The 20,400-nt window shown below is 39.6% G+C and overlaps 1 protein-coding gene across 1 annotated transcript in view; it reads right to left on the bottom strand.

Annotated features, from left to right (window-relative positions):
- The window catches only part of wdr27 (WD repeat domain 27), a 48,347-nt gene that overhangs the window by 18,249 nt on the left and 9,698 nt on the right, over positions 1-20,400 (bottom strand). Inside the window, exons 13-22 of the mRNA XM_061039566.1 lie at positions 17,030-17,099; positions 15,517-15,585; positions 15,332-15,435; positions 14,282-14,371; positions 13,351-13,472; positions 11,274-11,407; positions 9,874-9,971; positions 8,871-8,992; positions 6,280-6,377; positions 560-662 (exon numbers count right to left, since the gene is read on the bottom strand). Of these exons, the coding sequence (XP_060895549.1) occupies positions 560-662; positions 6,280-6,377; positions 8,871-8,992; positions 9,874-9,971; positions 11,274-11,407; positions 13,351-13,472; positions 14,282-14,371; positions 15,332-15,435; positions 15,517-15,585; positions 17,030-17,099 (1,010 nt within the window). The remainder of the gene's footprint in view (positions 1-559; positions 663-6,279; positions 6,378-8,870; positions 8,993-9,873; positions 9,972-11,273; positions 11,408-13,350; positions 13,473-14,281; positions 14,372-15,331; positions 15,436-15,516; positions 15,586-17,029; positions 17,100-20,400) is intronic.

Below are 20,400 nucleotides of genomic sequence, written 5' to 3'. Positions count from 1 at the left end.
ACGTGGACCTAGCGGCAAAGTAGAGAAAAACATAGGGAGGCGAAGCTCGTTCCAAAACGAGGTTACTGACAACTGTTCGCGATGTGCGGTGAGATGGTAATAAAAGAGAAGTGGCTTCACCCTGCCATTCCGGACCCTGTAGTTCAGCTAAAACCTGGCCCCCTCTGAAAGGTTTTTAAAGTCTGGACAGATTTTAATGAGAGACACCCCACACATGACAACAAATAATCATAGATTCACCATAGATTAAACACTATTAGATGAATTGTTCCTGTAGTGTGTGTGTGCTGTTTCGGTCACATCATTTCTCTCCACACACTAACAGATTCAATCATCAACAACTTGAGTCCTGACTCTCAAAACTGGAAATCTCCCGAGATTTCTCGTGGTCAAAGGCCACGTTTGAGTACACAAACATGGTGGACGACGGGCAGGAAGAAATTGTGACAGTATCATACATACAAAGACAAAAAAAGGCTATTTCTAGTTAAATCAGGACTATCATAAAAGTGGAATGAAATAAAGAGATGGCTCAGTAAAGGAGGGTGTTGCAGCTTACACAGTTATCTTCAGAGCCTGTGGCAATGAACCGACCACACGGAGAGATGGCTGAAGAGCATGGATGGCAGCGATTCAGATGGTTCTCATAGCGGCGCACACACCTGAAGTGAAGAAGCAAACAGTTGTAAGAATTAATTTAGTTTATAAACTTAACCCAACCTGTTTTCAAGATGAGACTCAATAACCAAGGAGAATCTTGGTTTTCTGAGTCCTTGTGCAACTGTCGCTAATCACAACAGCAATAAGAGCACATATTATGTATTAAAGATAATCTCCCTGAAATGATACAATACTGTCATCTAAACCAGTGATACTCAACTGGTGGGTCAGGACCCAAAAGTGGGTCGCGGAGCCATTTTCAGTCGGTCGCGAAGTTGTGCCAGTATAAAAAAAGAGCTTTTAAAACATGCTTGTTTTATTATGTATTTTTGTTCTGTCATGGTTTGTACCGTATAGGTCCAAACCTCCACTTTTTTAAAATAAATAAATCTAATTGGTTGAAAAATATCAGAAATTTGGGTCACAGTTTATCATTAAGGAGTTGGTGGTGGGTCCTGAGGCTAGACCAGCTGAGAACCACTGACCTAAAGAGCACTTCAGAATGTGGGAAGTCTTTGGTATGGGCATAAATAATAGTTTATAGTAGTGACTGCAGTCTTTTTTGGTTGAAGTGATCTGTGTAATGAACATGCAAAGCCTATTATTGCACATAATTTCAGCAGGAATAACCAAGGAGCAGTGGGCCATCCTGCAAGCTTTACATTTTATTAACATTTGAACCAGCTAAAGACAAGAAGCTGAGCATGGCTCAAGACAAGACACAAGAAAAAGACAGGTTTAGATGACGAATGGCCCCCTCGTGCAACTCAAAGCCGTTTGTCATGCTTTGCAACAGCATGTAATGTCTTTACAATGCCACTCACAGCTAGCTTAGCGAGGGTCTCTCTACGGGCTGGCATGTTGGCAGGGCAGGGCTCAGACAGCTTCCTTTTTTTATTCACATGTTAATGTCATTAAGCTGGTCTTAAAGTAGGTCACATTCACCGGTGACCATAAAAAATCTGATTTTTTCCCTCAGTACCAGTCAGCAGGTTAATGCAATTGCTAAGCACTGAATACAAACATTATAAAGTTTATACTGGGGCATTGTGATTCACATTTAGGGCAAATTGAGGTTTTTTTGCATGCAACCCTTAACAAGGAGAACTTTCTCATTGGATGCCTTTAATAATTTGATTCAACAGGTTCAGCCAAAAACCTTGAAGGTCTTGACAATGCTTCCAAAAGGCATACTTTACAAAAGAGGAAAAAAACACATTGCTAGAGGGGTCTTGCTGGAGTTTTTAAAATGCTATTTGACCTATTTTTAAAGAAAAAGAACGAATAAAATAAACTTTGCATGATTTACAGCTAGTGCAGCACAAGAAAACCCTGAACCTTGAATGTAGGAGTGAAGACTTTTGAAACAAAGCCTTTTGGAGAAAGATACTGACACCTAAAAAAGAATATGATTACTAATGTTTGGAACCAATTGAATCACTTCTAAATGTGTTCAGGTTAGCTCCATTCTGAGTATAGCTAAACTCAACAGGGTGATGTATTGTCTGTGTCAGAGCGACTTAGCTCTCTTACACTTGTGTATCTTTTTGAAATTCCCCTTCAGTATATCAGGACATGCAGGCCGGCATCAGAGCTGACACAAGCTGTCACCATCACACTGATAAGAAGCAGGTTAACAAGTTGGAATAAACAACACTTATCTGATTTTCTAGGTCAGAATATAAATCTAATGTTTTGACTGAGACAGAGGAGCTGCCTTGCTGAATCCCCCCCCCGACACACACACACACACACACACACACACACACACACACACTCGGTGTTGTGTGAGTGATGACTCTCTGGTATTTTCCTGATGACAATCACAGACTGCGCTTGATGGTCTGATCCTCTTAAAGTGGAGCCTATACTGTTACTGAATCCACCTGGGTATTCAGCGGTAATCATCGGCAGGCTAATCATAGCTTCCAGCTGTAGCCAAAATATTTCCCCTAGTTTCACTGTGTCAGTGCAAATCAGGTGAAAGTGCGTCTTTCCTTGTGCTATTTGATATTACTCAATCCCTATATTATGTATGTTACATGTCGCTCTGCATGAATATATCACAAGATGGAATTTCCACCAGATTTAGGGGGACCCAACACTGAACTAAAGAGAAACAGCCCACCATCTGTTCCTTCTATCTTTAGTATCAGCATCTGAGTGGGTCGGATTTTACACTAAAGGATTTCCCAATATAGGAACCTTCCTCTCTTAAAACCCATCATTTGGAACACAAAGGGTCAATGTAGGGTGGCTGCTTCAAAAACTGGAACCACTCAATTGGGTTATATTGCTTAAAAAGTATTATATTGTATCAAACCTTCAAAAAACATTAGCTTTATTCCATCTATCTTGATGGATATATATATATATATATATATATATATGGATATATATATCCATCAAGCATGTTTGTGTTTCTGTCTGAAAAGGAAGGGGCAGAAAGTGCTGAAAAATGTAATAAGGATTGAGTTCCAGCAGTTTCCAATGAGTCAAATGTACATTTCCTATTCAGGGATTTCTGGAAGTTCTCTTGTTTGAATTAAGCTATAATGTTGTTCTAAAACCAATTTGTCCTTCTGCTAATGGAATCATGTGTCTGACATGAAAACTATTCCATTACCTGCTGACGTACGATGGCTGTGACCATATATAGTATCAACATGGGTAACATGCCGGGTGCGGCTGTGGGTCAGTGGAAGAGTGGGTTCGGTCCCGGGCTCCTGCAGTTCCACGTCGCATGTGTCCTTTGGCAAGACACTTAAACCCCAAGTAGCTCCCACTGCTTCTGTGGCAGCGTGTGAATGTGTAGGTGTGACCTTGGGTGTAACTTTTGCTGCACTTTGAGTCGTCAGACGAGTAGAAAAAGGCTTTACAAGCTCAAATCCGTTTACCATTATTCATTGTCAGCGGTTACAGACAGGATCAATGATGTCAAATAAAAAAAACGGATGAGTTTAAAAAACGTTTTACCTCGACAGTGAGCCAATAAAGAGATTAACCATTCAGACCAATTCAATTTTTTTGAACCAGGCTGTGAACAAGTTTGTTTCTTGTATATAAACTGACTTTTTATTTATTTGCCGTGTATGTAACTTCCGGGGCTTCTGCAGCCAGCCTCAAGTGGACACTTGATGAACTGCAGGTTTTTGTACCTCCTCACTGGATTCATTTTTCAACACCAGTTGACTTTTGGCAGACATCGAGAACAGGCAGTCTCACATCACATCACATCATTTGCTATACCTATTAGCGCACGTTGTTATAATGATTCAGAGTGGAGAAGATTAGCCTGCTTATACCAAAATGGTGACTGGAGATATGCTCCCATTCAGATTTGTAGAAGGAGAAGGCTTCTGCGAGCTGATGGCGTTTATTGAGCCAGATACAAGCCATCATCACTGCACATAACAGCTACCAGAGTGGAAAAGATGTATGAGGCAAGAGGAGCAGAATTAAGAGCTGATTTGAAGCATGTCGATTAAGTAGCTGTTACTACAGACTCTCAAAAATATGATTTTGCTTTAGCTCCTTATTTGTTATTAGTTTGATATCTAGGTGATTAGGTGATATCTGTTATTCATGATGGAGGACATTTTCTCCAGATGTTTTTCGACAAGTCCTTAAAAAGTTATCTGATAATAATGCAGAACTCCTGTGAGCATCTTATGTAAGCTTTACTCGTGCCGCTAATTCTTCCAAGAATTTTTTATATTGCATTATTATATCATAAGTAGATTCTGCTGGTCGTAAAATCCAACATTGACGTAACTACTTCCATTAGCCGAAGGCCTCACATAAAACATAGAAATATTAACTTTGGGAACTGTAACTCTTCTTGTGATCACGAGCTAAAGAACCGGCAGGTGAGGTTTATCAAAGAGGGAAATCAAATGAACAGGGAGGACATAATGAGAAGGTGCTCCTCTTTTTGTTTTCGAGGATCCATATGTTTCACCTCAGAGGACCTGCGTCTGCCGAGGGATGCCTGATGACAGCTCTCTGAACCAAAGTTTGACCTGGAAACCAGGCACAAATATTTATCAGATAGCAATGATGTTTTGATAGAGTCTGGGACGAGGACTTAAAACATGGAAGCTGTCTCAGACATGAAAGAACAAAATATTCAATAATGCCTTCCAGCGGGCCAAAAAGAACATTTTGAAATCCAAGAGGGCCTACTTGAATTAGCTTCCTTATATGGATACCTGCTTCAATGGGCCAAAGAATAATACTGTCAGATACGGACTTAGGAAACTGAACGATTGCCGATTCCCTCATCACCTGAGGAATGTTTTTTTTTTTAGGAAAAAAGTTTAATCTCATTTGTATATAAAGTCATTTTCACTCCACAGCAAAAGCAGAGAAATGAAAATACAATAATCATTTCACTTAATGACTTTAAACGGTTTGGCTCTGGGGATATTTTGACACATTTAATGAATCTTTGCCAGCGTGACAACTTAGGAAAGATTAGGGAAGAAGAATGTTAACTCTTAACGGTTTCAACAGGCCCAGAGAAGGTGGTGGCATTTCTGGATCTGGATTATAAACTGTTTCCTCTTTGCATGGTGGCATTTCAGCTAACATGATTATCACAGCGATGACCTGTGTTCACAGACAGGGGTCGTCATAGCAACTGAAAATCACAGCTACCCATTATCGGTTTTTGGCCTTGTCCGCCTGCATACAGAGATTTCTCCAGATTCTCTAAATCTCTGAGTGACATTATGCACTGTAGATGATGAAATCCCCCAATTCTTTGCAATGTTATGTAAAAAATAACAAACATAACGTGTTGCACTGTTTGCCAGCACAATCTTTCACAGAGTGGTCAACTCCTCATCCATACTTTAAATACGCTCTGCCTCTCTTGAACGCTCTTTTTATCCTTTACACTGTACCCGATCCTGTTACTAAAGTGTCGCAAGCTGACCTCACTAACTGTGAGATGTTTCGTCAGGTGTTTTTTTTAAGCATTTCACAACTTTTCCAGTCTTTTGTTGCCATCGTCCCAACTTTTTTGAAACATGTTTTCCACATCAAGTTAAAAATTGGGCATATAATTTTCCAAAAATAACAAATTTTCTAAGTTTCGACATTTGATATGTTGTCTTTGTTCTATTTTCAATCAAATATTTGGTTTTGATGATTGTTTTTTTGGAAATAATCACATCCTGATTTTATTTCTGTTCTACACAGCGTCCCAGCTTTTAAGGAATCAGTGACGGTGAGAAGAAGTAAATGTATTGGGTATAAAGCTGCTATGAAGGCCTAGTGCTGTAACGCATCCGTTTTTGTTTTTACGCTGCTCTTACCAGATAAAGGAAACATAAAGGAAATTTAGTGTGCTAAGTCTTGTTGTGGTTGTGCACCTGAAACTTTATATTGTCGAGTGTGCTCCTTTTTTGCTGTTTTTCCTATACATTAAGACAATGACACTACTGTTAAACTTCAAGATTTGAGTATTTTCCTTCTTGGAAGCCGGAAGAACTGAACCAGTACAGAAGCATTTAGTTAAAATAAATATACAGACATTACAGTTTTCTGGAGTGATTTCCACATAGAAGGTGGATATATTACAATTTCAACAGTATAGACTATAAAAATACAAACCTAAGTGTGCGGAGGTCCCAAATCTTCATTCCATCTGTGACTGCGTTGGTCAGGAAGAGGTTGTATGAATCCGGTGCTTGTGTGCTGAACATGGAGCCCTGGGAAATACACACAAAGAGAGAAAAATGACTAGTCAGCACATGCTTGACTGAAATGGGTTGTAAATTTTGTCGTCCGGTACTGGGAAAGTTGCTGTGCATCTTCAGTCGGCAAATAGTTTTCATATTATTGTCTCAGTGAGGTTGCATTGTTAGTATTAAAAAGTAAAAGATGACATTAAAGAGAACGGAAGAACATAAGATAAGATCCCACAACGGATAAATTTACAGTGTTACAGCAGCAAAGATCAAGGAAAGACACAGTGCACAATAAAATAACTGATGAGCTGAAACAGAGCTGCAGTTGTTACAAAAACTCTGGACTTGAAACATCAGGTCTTGAAAGAAAACTGGAATAGAAGCAAAACTAGGATAACATTTTTTGGGTGTAATTTTCCATCTCTGATAGACCACAGTAAGGCTACTGCTATAAATATGTCATTTTTCCACATCTACCTATCTATTAATGGCGTTCAAACCAAGTTATCAGATGATGCAGTGTGTGTGTGTGTGTGTGAGAGAGGGAGAGAGAGCGATGGGGGTACGTGTTTTTTGTTTAGGTTTCCATTAAGAGTGTGAGAACGGCAGTCTGAGAGGGCATTTCCAGTCCCATTTTTCCGAGAGGTCCTCTGCTCTGATGAGTTCCAGGTGAACCTTTGCAGAAGAGGCGATGGAAATTTGAAGTGGGGAAAGCTGCTTCACATGCTGCCGTTCCTGATGTTTTGTGCGCCTCCGAACGAGAAAGCACGGGGAGGGAAGGGAAGGGAAGGGGGGGAGAGGGATGTTATGTGTGCAGTCCTCAGGCAGGGGCAATCCCTCTGATCCACTGGTATTAACCCTACGGGCCTTCAAATAGGCCCTCGGGTACCCAGACTGAGGACCCCACATTGATGCAACAGCCAAGCTGAAACAACACTCGGCGGGCTTTCCACGTTGTATGGCACACAAAAGCTTGGCGTGACAAAGAACAGGCAACTCCGGGTCGGAGGAGTAGAGTCAGCTGTGTGTACGAGTGCTTCGCAGTTGAATGGGTTAATGGATTTAATCCACGCCACTAGCTGCTGTTTGTCCAGCTAATCCAGGCAGGCCTGAGTGTCAAGTATGCACAGGTCAACATGTAGAAGTGAGTAAAGTCAATACCCCAGGGTCACTAGGTGCAAACCTCTCTTTTGCACAAAAACACACATCTCTGTATTCCAATAAGTTATATAAGAATCATGCAGATAAGATTTGCAGTTAATAAGATGGCAAACATTCATGTGACTTGAGACAAACCAGGCCCTTGATTTCTCTGTAGAAGTGATCGCTTTACAGAAATGTAGATACTCTGCAGGAAACCGAGGCTTCAATGCATGAATTTACTACCAGTATTTATAGTTTTCATTTTGAGTGATGCACTATTAGATACTTCATAACACCATAATGGATATGGAAACAGGCCCAAGCTGTCTACTTGTTAGACACCAGCAAATTGGGCCCACATTGGTCCAAGACAGTGATGAGGGAGTAAGGCCACATAAACCCAAAGTGCATCATGGAACAGCTTAACTCCAAGGCCATCATCCAGCATGGAATCTCTTCTTGACATCTCTTAATCCTGATGCACCGGGGATTTACATTCAAACACTCAGCAAGATGAACGATACTGCTGATGGCAGGTCCCGTCTGTCTATCATGGAAACTTTTCAGTAACCATGACATTTTTATTTTGACCTTCTTCCTTCACACCACAAACTAACGCTTCTATTCCCTTTAAGACAATCTGTACCTTACGTAACTCTCAGAAAACTCTCATAGATGTCTTATGTAACACTACAACATCTGCCAATAAGTAGACCCTTCAAGAGTAGGATGCAGGACGGGGCTCTGACTACCAACCGATGCCAAGCTAAGCAAACTCTGTGCCGTGTAGGTGAGGTTTAAAAGTCACTCTGACTGTGGAGTGAACACTACAGATGAAGGCTTTCATAATTATGAGAAAAGGCAGATGTGACAAAAAACAAATAAACAAAATGATTTGGCCATGAGTATTTGAAATGATTTGAAAGGGAATGCAAACTTACTTAGTTTAAATTGAGGTAACTGTTGGATGCGAATGGGTAAAAACCATCGCTTAAGTTATTTTCTTATCAGTCAAAGAGTCAAAGACAGGTTTGAGTTAAACCTAATGGATCCCAGTTTTCCTATTAAATGCTTCTTACATTGTTTAATTCAAGCCAACACACACTGCCTTTTATCTCTTTCTCTCTTCAAATCTATTTAAACGGTCCGATCTTAAAAGTAGAAATAATCAGAAACATTAAATGCTGAGGGATGAAGGAGGCGTGTCTGAGGAGAGCATTTGTTTTAGTCTAAAATCAGCTCTGATAGTCACATTTAAAGCCTTTTAGGGGAGGTTATTAACTGTGTTATATGGCATACTCTCCTATATTGTATGTGATATCTGAGGCAGTTACAAACATATCATAGAGTAGATGGTATTCTTTAACTTACCTTGTTCTGTGTAATGTAGTGGACAACTCTGCAGTGGGCATCAGGCAGCTCTGAGGCAACTGTACCCTTGTTCATATCAAATACTTGAATGGAGCGATCTGAACCACACACTAGAACAATGTCTGAGACAGCTTTTAAGGAAAGTTATAGGCTTGGAATATATAAAATATAGGCTGCTGTAGATGACGTGTGGGATACTCAAGTTTTACTCTCATCTTAAAGAACATTTTCTTAAACAGGGGCAACTTCTCAAAGTAAAGACAATTCATATATTTGTGCCTTTCATAAGAGTTCCAACTCTCCTTTATTTTGCAGAGTGTCTTCTTTTTTCAGCCTGATTCATCTTTTCATACTCTGATGCAGAAGTATTGAAAATGTCAGAAGTTGTCTGCAAGTTTGCAAACTGTTTTATGAATGTTTAATGCCTCTCTCTTTTATATTCATGAAAGTGACGGGGAGTCTCCTTATGCATTTTGTCTTTTAAGAATATCTGTTTCCTGCTTTGAGAAAATGTCAGTGGGGTTCCTGAAACAATTGATTCTGTTTTTAACACATTTATCCTGACTAAAAAAAGGAAATACAGGGTTCAAACCTACTATCTTGTAAGCACTGTATCCTTTTTTCAGTCTGCCAGTTCAAAGCACATTGGTGCGGTATGCCTCCTGACGGAGACTCGCTCATCCTAAAGCAGCTCAGTTCAGGAGATTTATTGGAAGATAAATGCACTGTAAACCCTAAACAACGGGTTGGAATGCAGACATTCCTGAAAAATTAAAAGACACCTTGATGGTTTACAGGTTAAGTCGTCTGTGGAAACCCTAAAGCTACATTTGAAGTCTTTATGTAGCACAGACTGATTACTGTGGTTTTCATGGAAGAGGTCCAACAGGATGCTCAAAGCATAAATGCCTGAGAGATTGTTTGCCCACCTTTTAGCTTTATTGCAGTTTACTGAAGCCCCTCCAGCTTTAACAACAAATATAACAACAGGAAAAAAGGATACGAGAGTAGAAATCATTGATGGCAGACATGGCAGTGATGTCGGTTGCCTGCGTTGTTGTAAAGCTTCCTGTCAATTTGACGGCGCTCCGTTGATGGTATCTGAGATGAGAAGATGTTGCATCATTTTCGAGACCAATACAGGATCATTTATGATCAACATTTTAACAAATCACTAGAGCAACATGCTAGGAGACAGTACGAAGTATCAATTGTTATGTTCCCAGAATCCAAAACAAGCCCCTACAGTTTACAGCACGGTTTGAAATCAGCATCTGTCACCCGCCAAATACGGGTGTTTCTTTGTTTATTTTACTCAACCTACCAGCCTTGGTGGTGGGTAAATCAAAGTTAAATGACAGAGTGATTTGAAACATTAAACAACATCAATTGAATCCTCAAAAAAAAAGAGAGTGACCGGCAGATTTGTGAATCCACTAGTCACAGTGGCAGGTAGGTGAAAAAGCTAATTTCCAACTCTGGTTTATAGTACAAAGGAGTGTTGTAGTTAAGACAATACTAACCGAGACCAAGACATACCCTAGACCAGAGTGCTCCGAGACCAAGACCATGAATATCACTGAAGAATCAGTGTGTTACTCACTTAGACCGTAACACTGGGAAGGTTGCGGCTGTGACCCGTAGATAGAAATCAAACTACATATGAACTGAAGTTACCCTAACCCTTTTTAAAAAAAGGTGTTTTCCTGCTTATCACAGTAATGACCTGGAAAAATATCCTTTCAGTGGTCGTCTTGACCGGTCTTGATTTAAAATCTGGAGTTCGCCCAGTCTGAGACCGAGACAAGACTGAGTAAAAATGCTTTCGATTCCGAGACGAGACCTTCAAAAAGTGATCTCGATAGTACAAAGTAAAGCAGTTTGGATTGTGATGATTGTCACTGAGGGTCTGAATTAAAGGTGTAATTTCTGTAACAATGCTAGCTTAACTAACAAAGTCTACTACTGACATAACTCATGTAAAGTTTGAAAAAAAAGGAACAAAAACAATCCTTTGATGTTTATTTCCCTTTTTACCTGTATGGCAATTTTGTTGTAATAGATTTATCAATAGAAAAGTGTCATGTGATTGGTTACCTTTCTGAAATAAACTTCTTATACTGTTTCTCACAGACCCCTTCTGTGAATGTTTCTGCTCAGAGGCTAATAAGACTGGTGCTACTGTGCAACTCTGAGGTTTGAGTGCACGCCATTGTATTGTGAAACAGAGTTTAATATTTTGTCTGATGCTTCCCTAACAATAACATGTATCTGCTATTTCTGAGGCAGAGTATTAGTAAGGGCCAATAGTTCTTTCTGGAGTTTACACAGCACAGTGTAACAACTAAACTGGTCAATGCATCACTATCAATCACACATGTGATAAAAGTCTTTTGTATTCACCTTTTGATGTCGTCCCGTGTGACGTCCACATTATACAGGTACAGGAACAGAGAGGGTCCTGATGCCAGGAGAATAAATTTGTCGAGGTAATAAAACTGAGCACTTCTAATGGGCTTGGAGAACATACCATCGCCCTACAGAAGGGAAGAAGAGAGACACAAAATCAGGCCACAACCCTTGATGAAAGAAAATACATTGCTCAATGAAAATATTACTTATTTGGCTCAAAAATAAAACAAAAACCTATATTTCATTGGTGCTTACTGAGACAAACCAAACTACTTGCTCCAAACTTTCCTTGAAGTGATTTAAAGTCTAAAAAATACTGTAGTGTCTGATTTTTCATGTTAAATGAAGAATAATATTGTTGGCATTATTGGTAGACAATGTACAAGTCAATGCACAGTTCAGATCCCTGACACACTCAGAAAAACCAGCGTCTCCTCCATTGGGTTTTTTACACCCTGTGGAAAAAGGGGAGCAAATAAATCCTTCTCTAAAGGGAGGGAGTGACCTCAAGGAAAAGTGTCCTCATCAGAAGAGTTCTGTGTAGGGCATTGTACTCCTTAAACACTTAACTGCATGGAATATATCAAGGTAAAGGATGCAAACAGATCCACATTTTTTTCTCTTTCCCCAGATCGTCCATCTTTCTGTCATCTGAAATCATCCAACACAAAGCAGGTCATCTCAGGTTTTTTTCTGTCTACTGTTTTGAAGTATAACTTGTAAAGCTATGTGTTATTCTGGCTCACCCCGACACATCTCATGTCCTTTAAAAGACTTGCAGTTGTTGCCAAGTTGACTCACAAGCAAGGTTACAGATCCGGTAAGGCTCAAAACTATCTCACTAAATGGTGCAGAGCGGGGATCATGGTTAGCATCAACTATGGGAAGACCCCAGGGTTTTCACTTGGCATGGGGAAGTAGACACACTTCTGACTGTCCTGTCAAACATGATACCCAATAAAGTCAGAGGATTCTGCATATGATCAGATCTTTGGATGCTCCAGCAGTTGCTGCTCTGCCATTAAGCCAAGAAACTATTGCATCATCCCAATTAATGTGGATTTCTGTTTTTTAATTCCACACGGCAGTTCAGCTTGTAACAAATGACAACATGAGGCCAAACATTGTGGATACAGTAGCAATCGTTGTTTTACTGTCATTCAAGTGTAGCGTCATGGCCTCATTTACAACCCTGTAATTAGGGAGAAAATCCTTCCAGCGATCACAGCCGTGTTTGAAAAACAGCAGTGAGAGTGAAAAATGTGTACAGCACGTGTCTGGAGGTACTTTGTTGTCTTCTCAACCAATTTGAGTTTTAAGATCTTCAAAGTGAGGAGATGTTTGCAGTATGACGGGGAATGTCGCTGGTCTTCACTTCACTGTTTTCACGGTTAAGACTTGGACTTTGAAATAACAGAATGATGACTCAATAAGATCCACTACAAAACAAAAAGGATGTTTCAGTCAGTGCGTGAGGGGAAAGGATTGTCATGTTAAAGGCACAATATGTAGATTCCACCACCAGGGGGCTCTCAATCAAAACAATAACAAAAGATGACGTTGAGGCTGGCGGGGAATCATGGGAGTTCTCTCTGCTACTCCACCCCTCCCCCAAATATTATTCATATTTTACACTTAACAGAATGTTTAAACTTTATGATACTAGTAAAAATCAATATATCGATACCACAGCAACAAAGAATTGTGAAGTTTAGACAGTGTCTTCAGTTGTCCCCACATAAACTGTAGGATATTCCTTTTTAAGTATTCCATCTCAATTACCCCCTCATAATCCATCTAAATTACCCCTCCTAATCCATTTCAATTACCCCTCCTAATCTAGTTGAACCCCCCAGGTGAATTTGAAGGACCACCGTTGCTCTCTCTCTCTTTCACTTGGGAAAGATTATAGTTAGAAGTGTGACCGAAGAGCTTTGGGTTTTTTTAAACCTTTGGTTCTTTTTGATACCATTGATCATTTAAATAACAGAAATGTAATTCCTTTAAAACGTGGTATTGAGAAGTATTAAGTACTGAACCATTTTGACAACCTCAATGTGTAAGTTACCATAATAATGGCAGGTTCTGGGCTGCCATGGGTCCAGATCCGCAGTGATTGGTCCTCTGATGCACTGAGCCACCATTGTCTGTTGAGGCTCCAGCCCACACTGCTCACTGGTTTGTCATGTCCTGCAGTAAAGAAGAGTTTTTTTTAGTTCATCCTGGAAGAACAGCATGTGGCCGCAAACTTTACATTAATGGGCTTGTAAAGAGAACCAGTCAGAGAGAGGAGAGGAGGCTCTGCATGACCTACTGGTCACCTCTACGTCTGTCCTTCTATCTCTGCTGCCCCCTCCTGGACACTATGTTCCCCCTGCAACAGATACTCAACTTTTTTTTGCCAATCAGTGATCTAGATTCTGCACAGGATGGCTTTCTGATAGACAGACTAGACTGCTCCCACAAATACTTTATCTTCTTAATGTGCAGATTGGTCAGAATAAGGTCAAATTGTTGTTTTCAAAAGAACTTTTCGTCTTTGTTTTCTACCCTGACTTAAGATTAACTGTTCTACAAAAACACAGACAGGACGTACCAAATTATTGCTTTGGAATAAAAGCAAAATAAAATCAGGTCGGAAAAACTTCTTATCTTCTATATGAGCGACAGCTGAGTGAGTTAAATATTTGAATATTCCTGGAGGTCTTTCATCTCTAGCCATGGATCCATTTCAAGAATGTTAATCAGAGTTGTCTAAATATGGAAGAAGTAAATTCAAGCTGAGGATGAACTTGTCTCGTAAAACATTCGAGGTAAAATCTTGACCTTAAATGCCTTGAAAAAGTGGTTATGATTTGAAATTAGCCAATAATCATAAAATTAACTTTATCTCTTAACAAAAACACAACACACTTTCAAATGCAGTGCTGTCAACTTCTGAGGCATCAGAAGGCTGCAGAGGTTTTCATGCTATGGGTGCTCATGTCTACTTCACCCACCTGTGTAGACAGTGGGATTGCCAGTGAGGGAGGACTTGTACAATAACACCGAGCTGTCGCCAAGACCACACAGGATCTGTTTTCCGTCACCTGGGAGAGACAAGGAAACAAAGAATCCTTTCATGGGATTTTCAGTCAAGCTGATTCATAATTACCCAAAATATGGAAGAGTTTTTTAAACAGCAGAGAGGCCAAGAGGTTGGTCTAAAACAATCAAACAATACATCTTCGTACTTAAAACATGAGCAGTTCATGATTTACTGCCAATCCCTCTTCATATTTTGTTGTTTTAGCTTCATTCACCAAAAACAAATTGCTCTTTTTTTCTGTTTGTTAAAGGTCACATATTCTGCAAAACACACTTCACCATGTTTTTCTAATAACACTAATATGTGTCTCTAGTCTGTCTACAAATCCCCCAATTATGAGAAAAGTTCATCCTCTCCGTCTTTAGCCTGCTCCACTTTTCAGAAAATGTGTGCTCAAACAGGCCGTTAGGAGATTTTCCCTTCATGACATCACAAAGGGCAGTAGCCCCTCCCCCAGGTGGGTGACACTCCCACAGCTCGGTGTTTGTTCTGTCCTCTGAGTCTGCCTTCTCACCGTAAACAATAGGACATGGAGCGAGAAAGCCCGAGCACACCCAAGCCCTTCCAGAGAGGGGGCGTGGTCAGACACAGCTCATTTACATTTAAAGCTACAGACACAGAAACAGCCTGTTCTGAGCAGGGCTGAAATAGAGGAGTTTATAGGCATGATCAAATACAGGATCAGAGTGGATTTAGAACAAGAAACTTCCCATACATGTTTTGAGGAGCTCTGAGACTTATTTAAACTGGTTGAAAAGGAGGAGAATATGTGACCATTAAACTGCATAAATGATCACTGCTGATGTGTTTCATCTTGAGTCTTTAACTGTTCTTTGACATTTACAATTCCACCTTAAAGCATTTATGTTGCAGTATCATTGAGGACACTCCTCTGATACTGACACACCACCATGCAAGTTTAATTATGTTTTTTTATGGTATTGTACTGGAATGATCTCACCTGAATACTGGAGGCAGTTGACTGGTTTGTTGCCAGTGCGTTGATGACTGTGTGGAACAGAAGGTGCTGCACTGTCTGCTGGATAATCTCTGAGAAGGAAACCACTAAAGAACACAAAAAAAGGTTAGTACTAATATAAACTCTAGCATTTAAATCATTCTGTACTAAATTTCGTGACTACTTACGTCTTTTTGTGAGCCTTTTTAGAGAAAGAATTCTTCTGAACATTTGTTTTAGGTGAAAACATTTTCCTTCTGAAAAGCAACAAAAGAATAACCGTGATGTTTCTTGTATTTATTAACATTTCAAAGATTATTTTTCACATTTAGGATCAAGAAAAGCTGTTCAGCTTTGCACGTTTAACTTTAGGGTATATTGATTCTCCCAGCTACTTTCCTGAAGCCTCATTAAGAATAATGACTGGAGGTTTGATGTTCACCAAGAAGACGGTGCAAGAATCAAATCTACAAACCACGTAAACCTGAATGAACAAGTTGTAGGAATAATCTTGAAACAATTTCTGACTGGGAAAATTTGCATGGATAATTAAATGAAAATGTGACATTGTAACATGAAGGCTCCCTTAAGACTCAAGATTTGATTTATTTTTAATTTTCCTTATGTGTCTGCATACATATTAATAAAAAAATGTGATTCTCCCAGCCCACAGCAGTGTAAGTGAAATATAACACATACAGTATATGTAAGTCCTTTAAAGGTCACACATTATCCTCCTTTTCAACCAGTTTAAATAAGTCTCAGAGCTCTCCAGAACATGTCTGTGAAGCTTCTTGTTAAAAATCCACTCTGATCCTGTATTTGATCATGCCTATAAACCCCTCTATTTCAGCCCTGCTCAGAACAGGCTGTTTCTATGTCTGTAGCTTTAAATGTAAATGAGCTGTGTCTGACCACGCCCCCTCTCTGGAAGGCCCTTTTTCACTCCATGTCCTATTGTTTACGGTGAGAAGGCAGACTCAGAGGGCAGAACAAACACCTAGCTGTGGGAGTGTCACCCACCTGGGGGAGGGGTTACTGCCCTTTGTGATGTCACAAAGGGAAAATCTCCAAACGGCCTGTTAGAGCACACATTTTCTGAAAAGTGGTGCAGGCAAAAGACGGAGAGGACAGGCTTTTCTCATCATTGGGGGTTTTGAGAAGGACTAGGGACACATATTAGTGTTAGAAAAACATGGTGAAATGGATTTTGCAGAATATGTGACCTTTAAAAAATAACCAGAACATCAAGGAGAGAAATAGGATACAATTTGGTGCAAAACATGGCAAGTTGAAAGAGTTGACCTCACAGTTGACAGCAGTCCAAACTAAAGGTTAGCTTCACAGCCAAACAACTGTTTCCTCATTTATGTAGGTCAAAACTTGAAGAACGTATGAAGGCATGAGGTTGTGCTAGTTAGTTGCTGTGCAAAAAGAGTAACCTGTTTAGTTCTTTTCATTGCATTCATTTGAGAAGCACTTAAATGCAAAGTAAGTCTTTTGGTGCCTGAAAATTCCCAGAAGGATCAGAGAAAATAAGACCATAATAGTATTGTTATTCTTGACAAACTCAAATAGTTTCAAAGTTTAATTTCTCCTCCTCTCCTGATTTAGAAAGTTGCTCTCTACCATCATCAGATTTGGGGAGAATAAAATAAATAGTAATTTGATTTTCTATAAGGCTGAAGTTTGTGAACCTACCTTGGGGTGCTGGTATATCCAGATGACCTCACTTTGGAGTGGAAAACCAGGGGCTGCTCCTTTATGCCTCCTTTTGTAAAAAGATAAATCATTTGTAATAGGCTGTCACAGGAATCTGCATTAGTTTAAATGATCTACAGTAAGTTACAGTCTGGCAAAAGCAAAGACAAAGGATACTAAAAACAAACCATTTACAAATGAGTAGACATCAAATATTTACAGGATAGAAGACCTCTGTCCATTTTTTTGGGATTACATAGAACTACTCATGATACCGAGGGAAACTTTTAAAGATATGCAAAGAAAGAAAGATACAATATTATTAGGGATTGTAAGAATTAGTTGCATCAGCCACAAATGGTGGGATGGTTCATTATACTCCCTGTTTGCTGTCAGGGCCTTTATTTTTTAAGAATGAGCTCACTTTTTCCACAACCATTAAAAAGTGTGAGTTCTTCCAAAAACGATTCTCCTGTCAAATTCAGGCCCAGTGAGAAAAAGTAACCAAATCTCTGAGTGGCAACTTGAGACCTGAGATGCATAAAAAAAAAAAAAAACCCAGGCTTGGTTTACACCCTTCATTAAAGTAAGAGGAGTTTAACTTGTAAGATGTTATTTCTCCAGAGCTTATCTAATATTGACCGAGACGGATCACCTGTGAGTTTGAGCTGGACGGTAAGACTTTTGGAGTTCTTCTCAGACGGTTCTACTTTCCATCTCTCTCGTGAGGTATTGCAGTTTGCAGACGGATTGATATGCTGATTAATTCAAAGATTTAAAAAAAAAAGAGACCTGCCGACAGAATCTCTAAAGTCAGTCAATAACCAGAAGCATTCCTCTATACAACAAAAAAAAAAGTATCTTCTTGCCATAGACTGTATGAAACATGGACGTCACCCAGAATAAAGGTTCTAACCGAGGGTAATCCCCATACTTGAAATGCTACCTCCACCTGAATTCTATCCATTTAGTAGGCGGGTCTTAAGCCTCCTTGTAAACCGCTACAACACGCCCACCTGTCAGTCAAATCAAACATTCCCCTAATCATGCAAATATATGCATATCTCTTAGCTTAAATATAATCAAAACTAATGAATCATTAAATCATCCAGTTTCCATACAGTGTGAATGAATAAAGAAATTAGACATTCAGACAGAAATCATTTTTTGTACCAGGCTGTAAACATTTAAACCAGCTGTGAAAATGGACAGTCACATACTTCACTGGGTGTTAAAGTGTTGTGGCCACTCTACAGTAGCGCTGCTGCATTGGCTTCATTTTCCAACACCTTGTTTCTTACAAGCTAGCAATAAACATACCACATAATTATTGTTAGTATGCTCACAAACATCAACCTCACAAACCCCGTGCTGCTCAACTGGCTCACCTGTCTTCAAGTTCCTCACTTGAGTACTTGTTACTATCTTAGGCTCATGCACATCTCAGTTAGGGCACCATCCCAACACAAGAGTACATTTATCACTAGTGACACAAAACAGTCTGAATCAAAGGGAAACACATCTGGATCTCTTTGCAATCCTCTCTTATCAAGGAGTGCTTTTCATCTTTGATCAGCAGTGCAAATGTTCACTCCAGGTTTGGCTTGACAGGTTTTTCCTGCATATTTCACTTGACTACATCTGAACAATTATTTTGTTCCCTTTTGTTGGATTTTGGAATTGAAACTCAAATTTCATAAAGTACATGTTGTTTCTATATCTGCACTGCCTCAAAGGATACTGTCTGATGGTGTATGTACAGTTTCGCTTCTATAAAAATGAGGCGACGCCTTCGAGCTTGTTCAGGCAGTCAACTCAAGCTAGACTGATTTCACACTCGACATGTATCATTATCCACAATAACCTGACAACACCTCCGCAAGATTAGCGGCCTGCAAAATGTCTGGTCTCTCCCTCTGCTCTTTGATTGCCAACTCTGACATGCACCAGTCCTGCACGCTTGCTCAGCCCCAGCATCCACCTGTAGGCTCCGACTGGGGGTGTTTAAGATATTATCCCATCACTTCTCAAATGTTTGCATGTAAAATAAAACTGCGAGGAGAGATGAGGTCGAAGCCCAGACGCCAAACACAAACTATGTTCTGCTGCAATAAATATTTGACACAGATACAAACATGAGTTGTCTGACTGAAATTATAGGACTTCATCAATCAGTAAAGATAGCGTTCAAAAGTTGAATAAATATACTACTGCTTATTTTCTACTTGAAAAATAATGGTATTGTAACACTGGTTGCTGTTGTGTGTGTAGCTTTTTGATTTTGACCCAGAACAGATTATCCACAGGAAACTCTGCAATGTGGGCTTAAAATCTAATTACCTGGCTACACAATCATTTGGCTTTGCTCAGCAGCCCTATTTACCCCTCGCTGGTATATAATAGTCATTAAGTTTTACAGAGCAGTTAAACCTTATAATTTACGCTGACTTAAGACCAGACGCTATTTGAAACAAAGTGAGAGTCTCGGACAAATTTCCAAATCGTGTCATATCTTCACAGCGTTTCACTGTGTGCTCTGTTTACAGCTCTCATTATGTCAGATTTAACTTAATCTGTCTTAATGCAACTAAACTACACAGTAAAGCAATTCAGTCTAACTCAAAACATAATTTTGTTTCTGATGCAACAACTAGAAAAGCAACAAATTAAAGTATTAAATGCAGTTTTGCCTGCAGTAACAGAGAACACGAGGTCCGCTAGCTGCTGTAAGGATGTCAAAATGTACTTGGATACTTTGCAATACCACATGTTTTAAAATGATAAAATCTCTGTTATTTGAATGATCAGTAGCATCAAAAAGTAACACATCTATTTCATTAGAAATGTGTGTAAGGAGTGGATGGAATCCATCAAAAATTGCTAGCAAAATCGGTGTGTAGGTTCTCAGACATCCAGGTCATGTTAAATGCTAAGCTTGATCCAAAGGCAACTGGACTGGTTGAAGATCTTGAAAACGTTTCACCTCTCCTCCGAAAGGCTTCTTCAGTTCTGAGTCCTGAGTCAGAGAAAGGCTTCTTCAATTCTGACTCATTTGAAATGGTTTCAAGATGCTTCGAATTTGCAAACAAAATCCTGCAACCTGTCGAAAAAATGCATCAATAAATTTCGTAATGTTTAAACGTTGCCAACACCTTTGTGCGTTTTAGACACTGTGCAGGATTTTGCTTGCAACTTTTGAGAGTTGAAAACAAAAAAAATAGTCAAATATTAGGGTGACTAGGACTTCTATTTTGGTTCTGGTATCGTGACAACGCTAATCCACTGTGTTCAGGTCTGCAGCTGTAGAACTAAATAAAGCTGGATAGATGGGTTAACAAGCTTTAAAACGTAAATCCCTTTTTCGTTTTTTA

The sequence above is a fragment of the Labrus mixtus genome, chromosome 6 (genome assembly GCF_963584025.1).
Source record: "Labrus mixtus chromosome 6, fLabMix1.1, whole genome shotgun sequence".
NCBI classification, from domain to species: Eukaryota; Metazoa; Chordata; class Actinopteri; order Labriformes; family Labridae; genus Labrus; species Labrus mixtus.
This window is presented reverse-complemented; position numbering and strand designations above follow the sequence as displayed.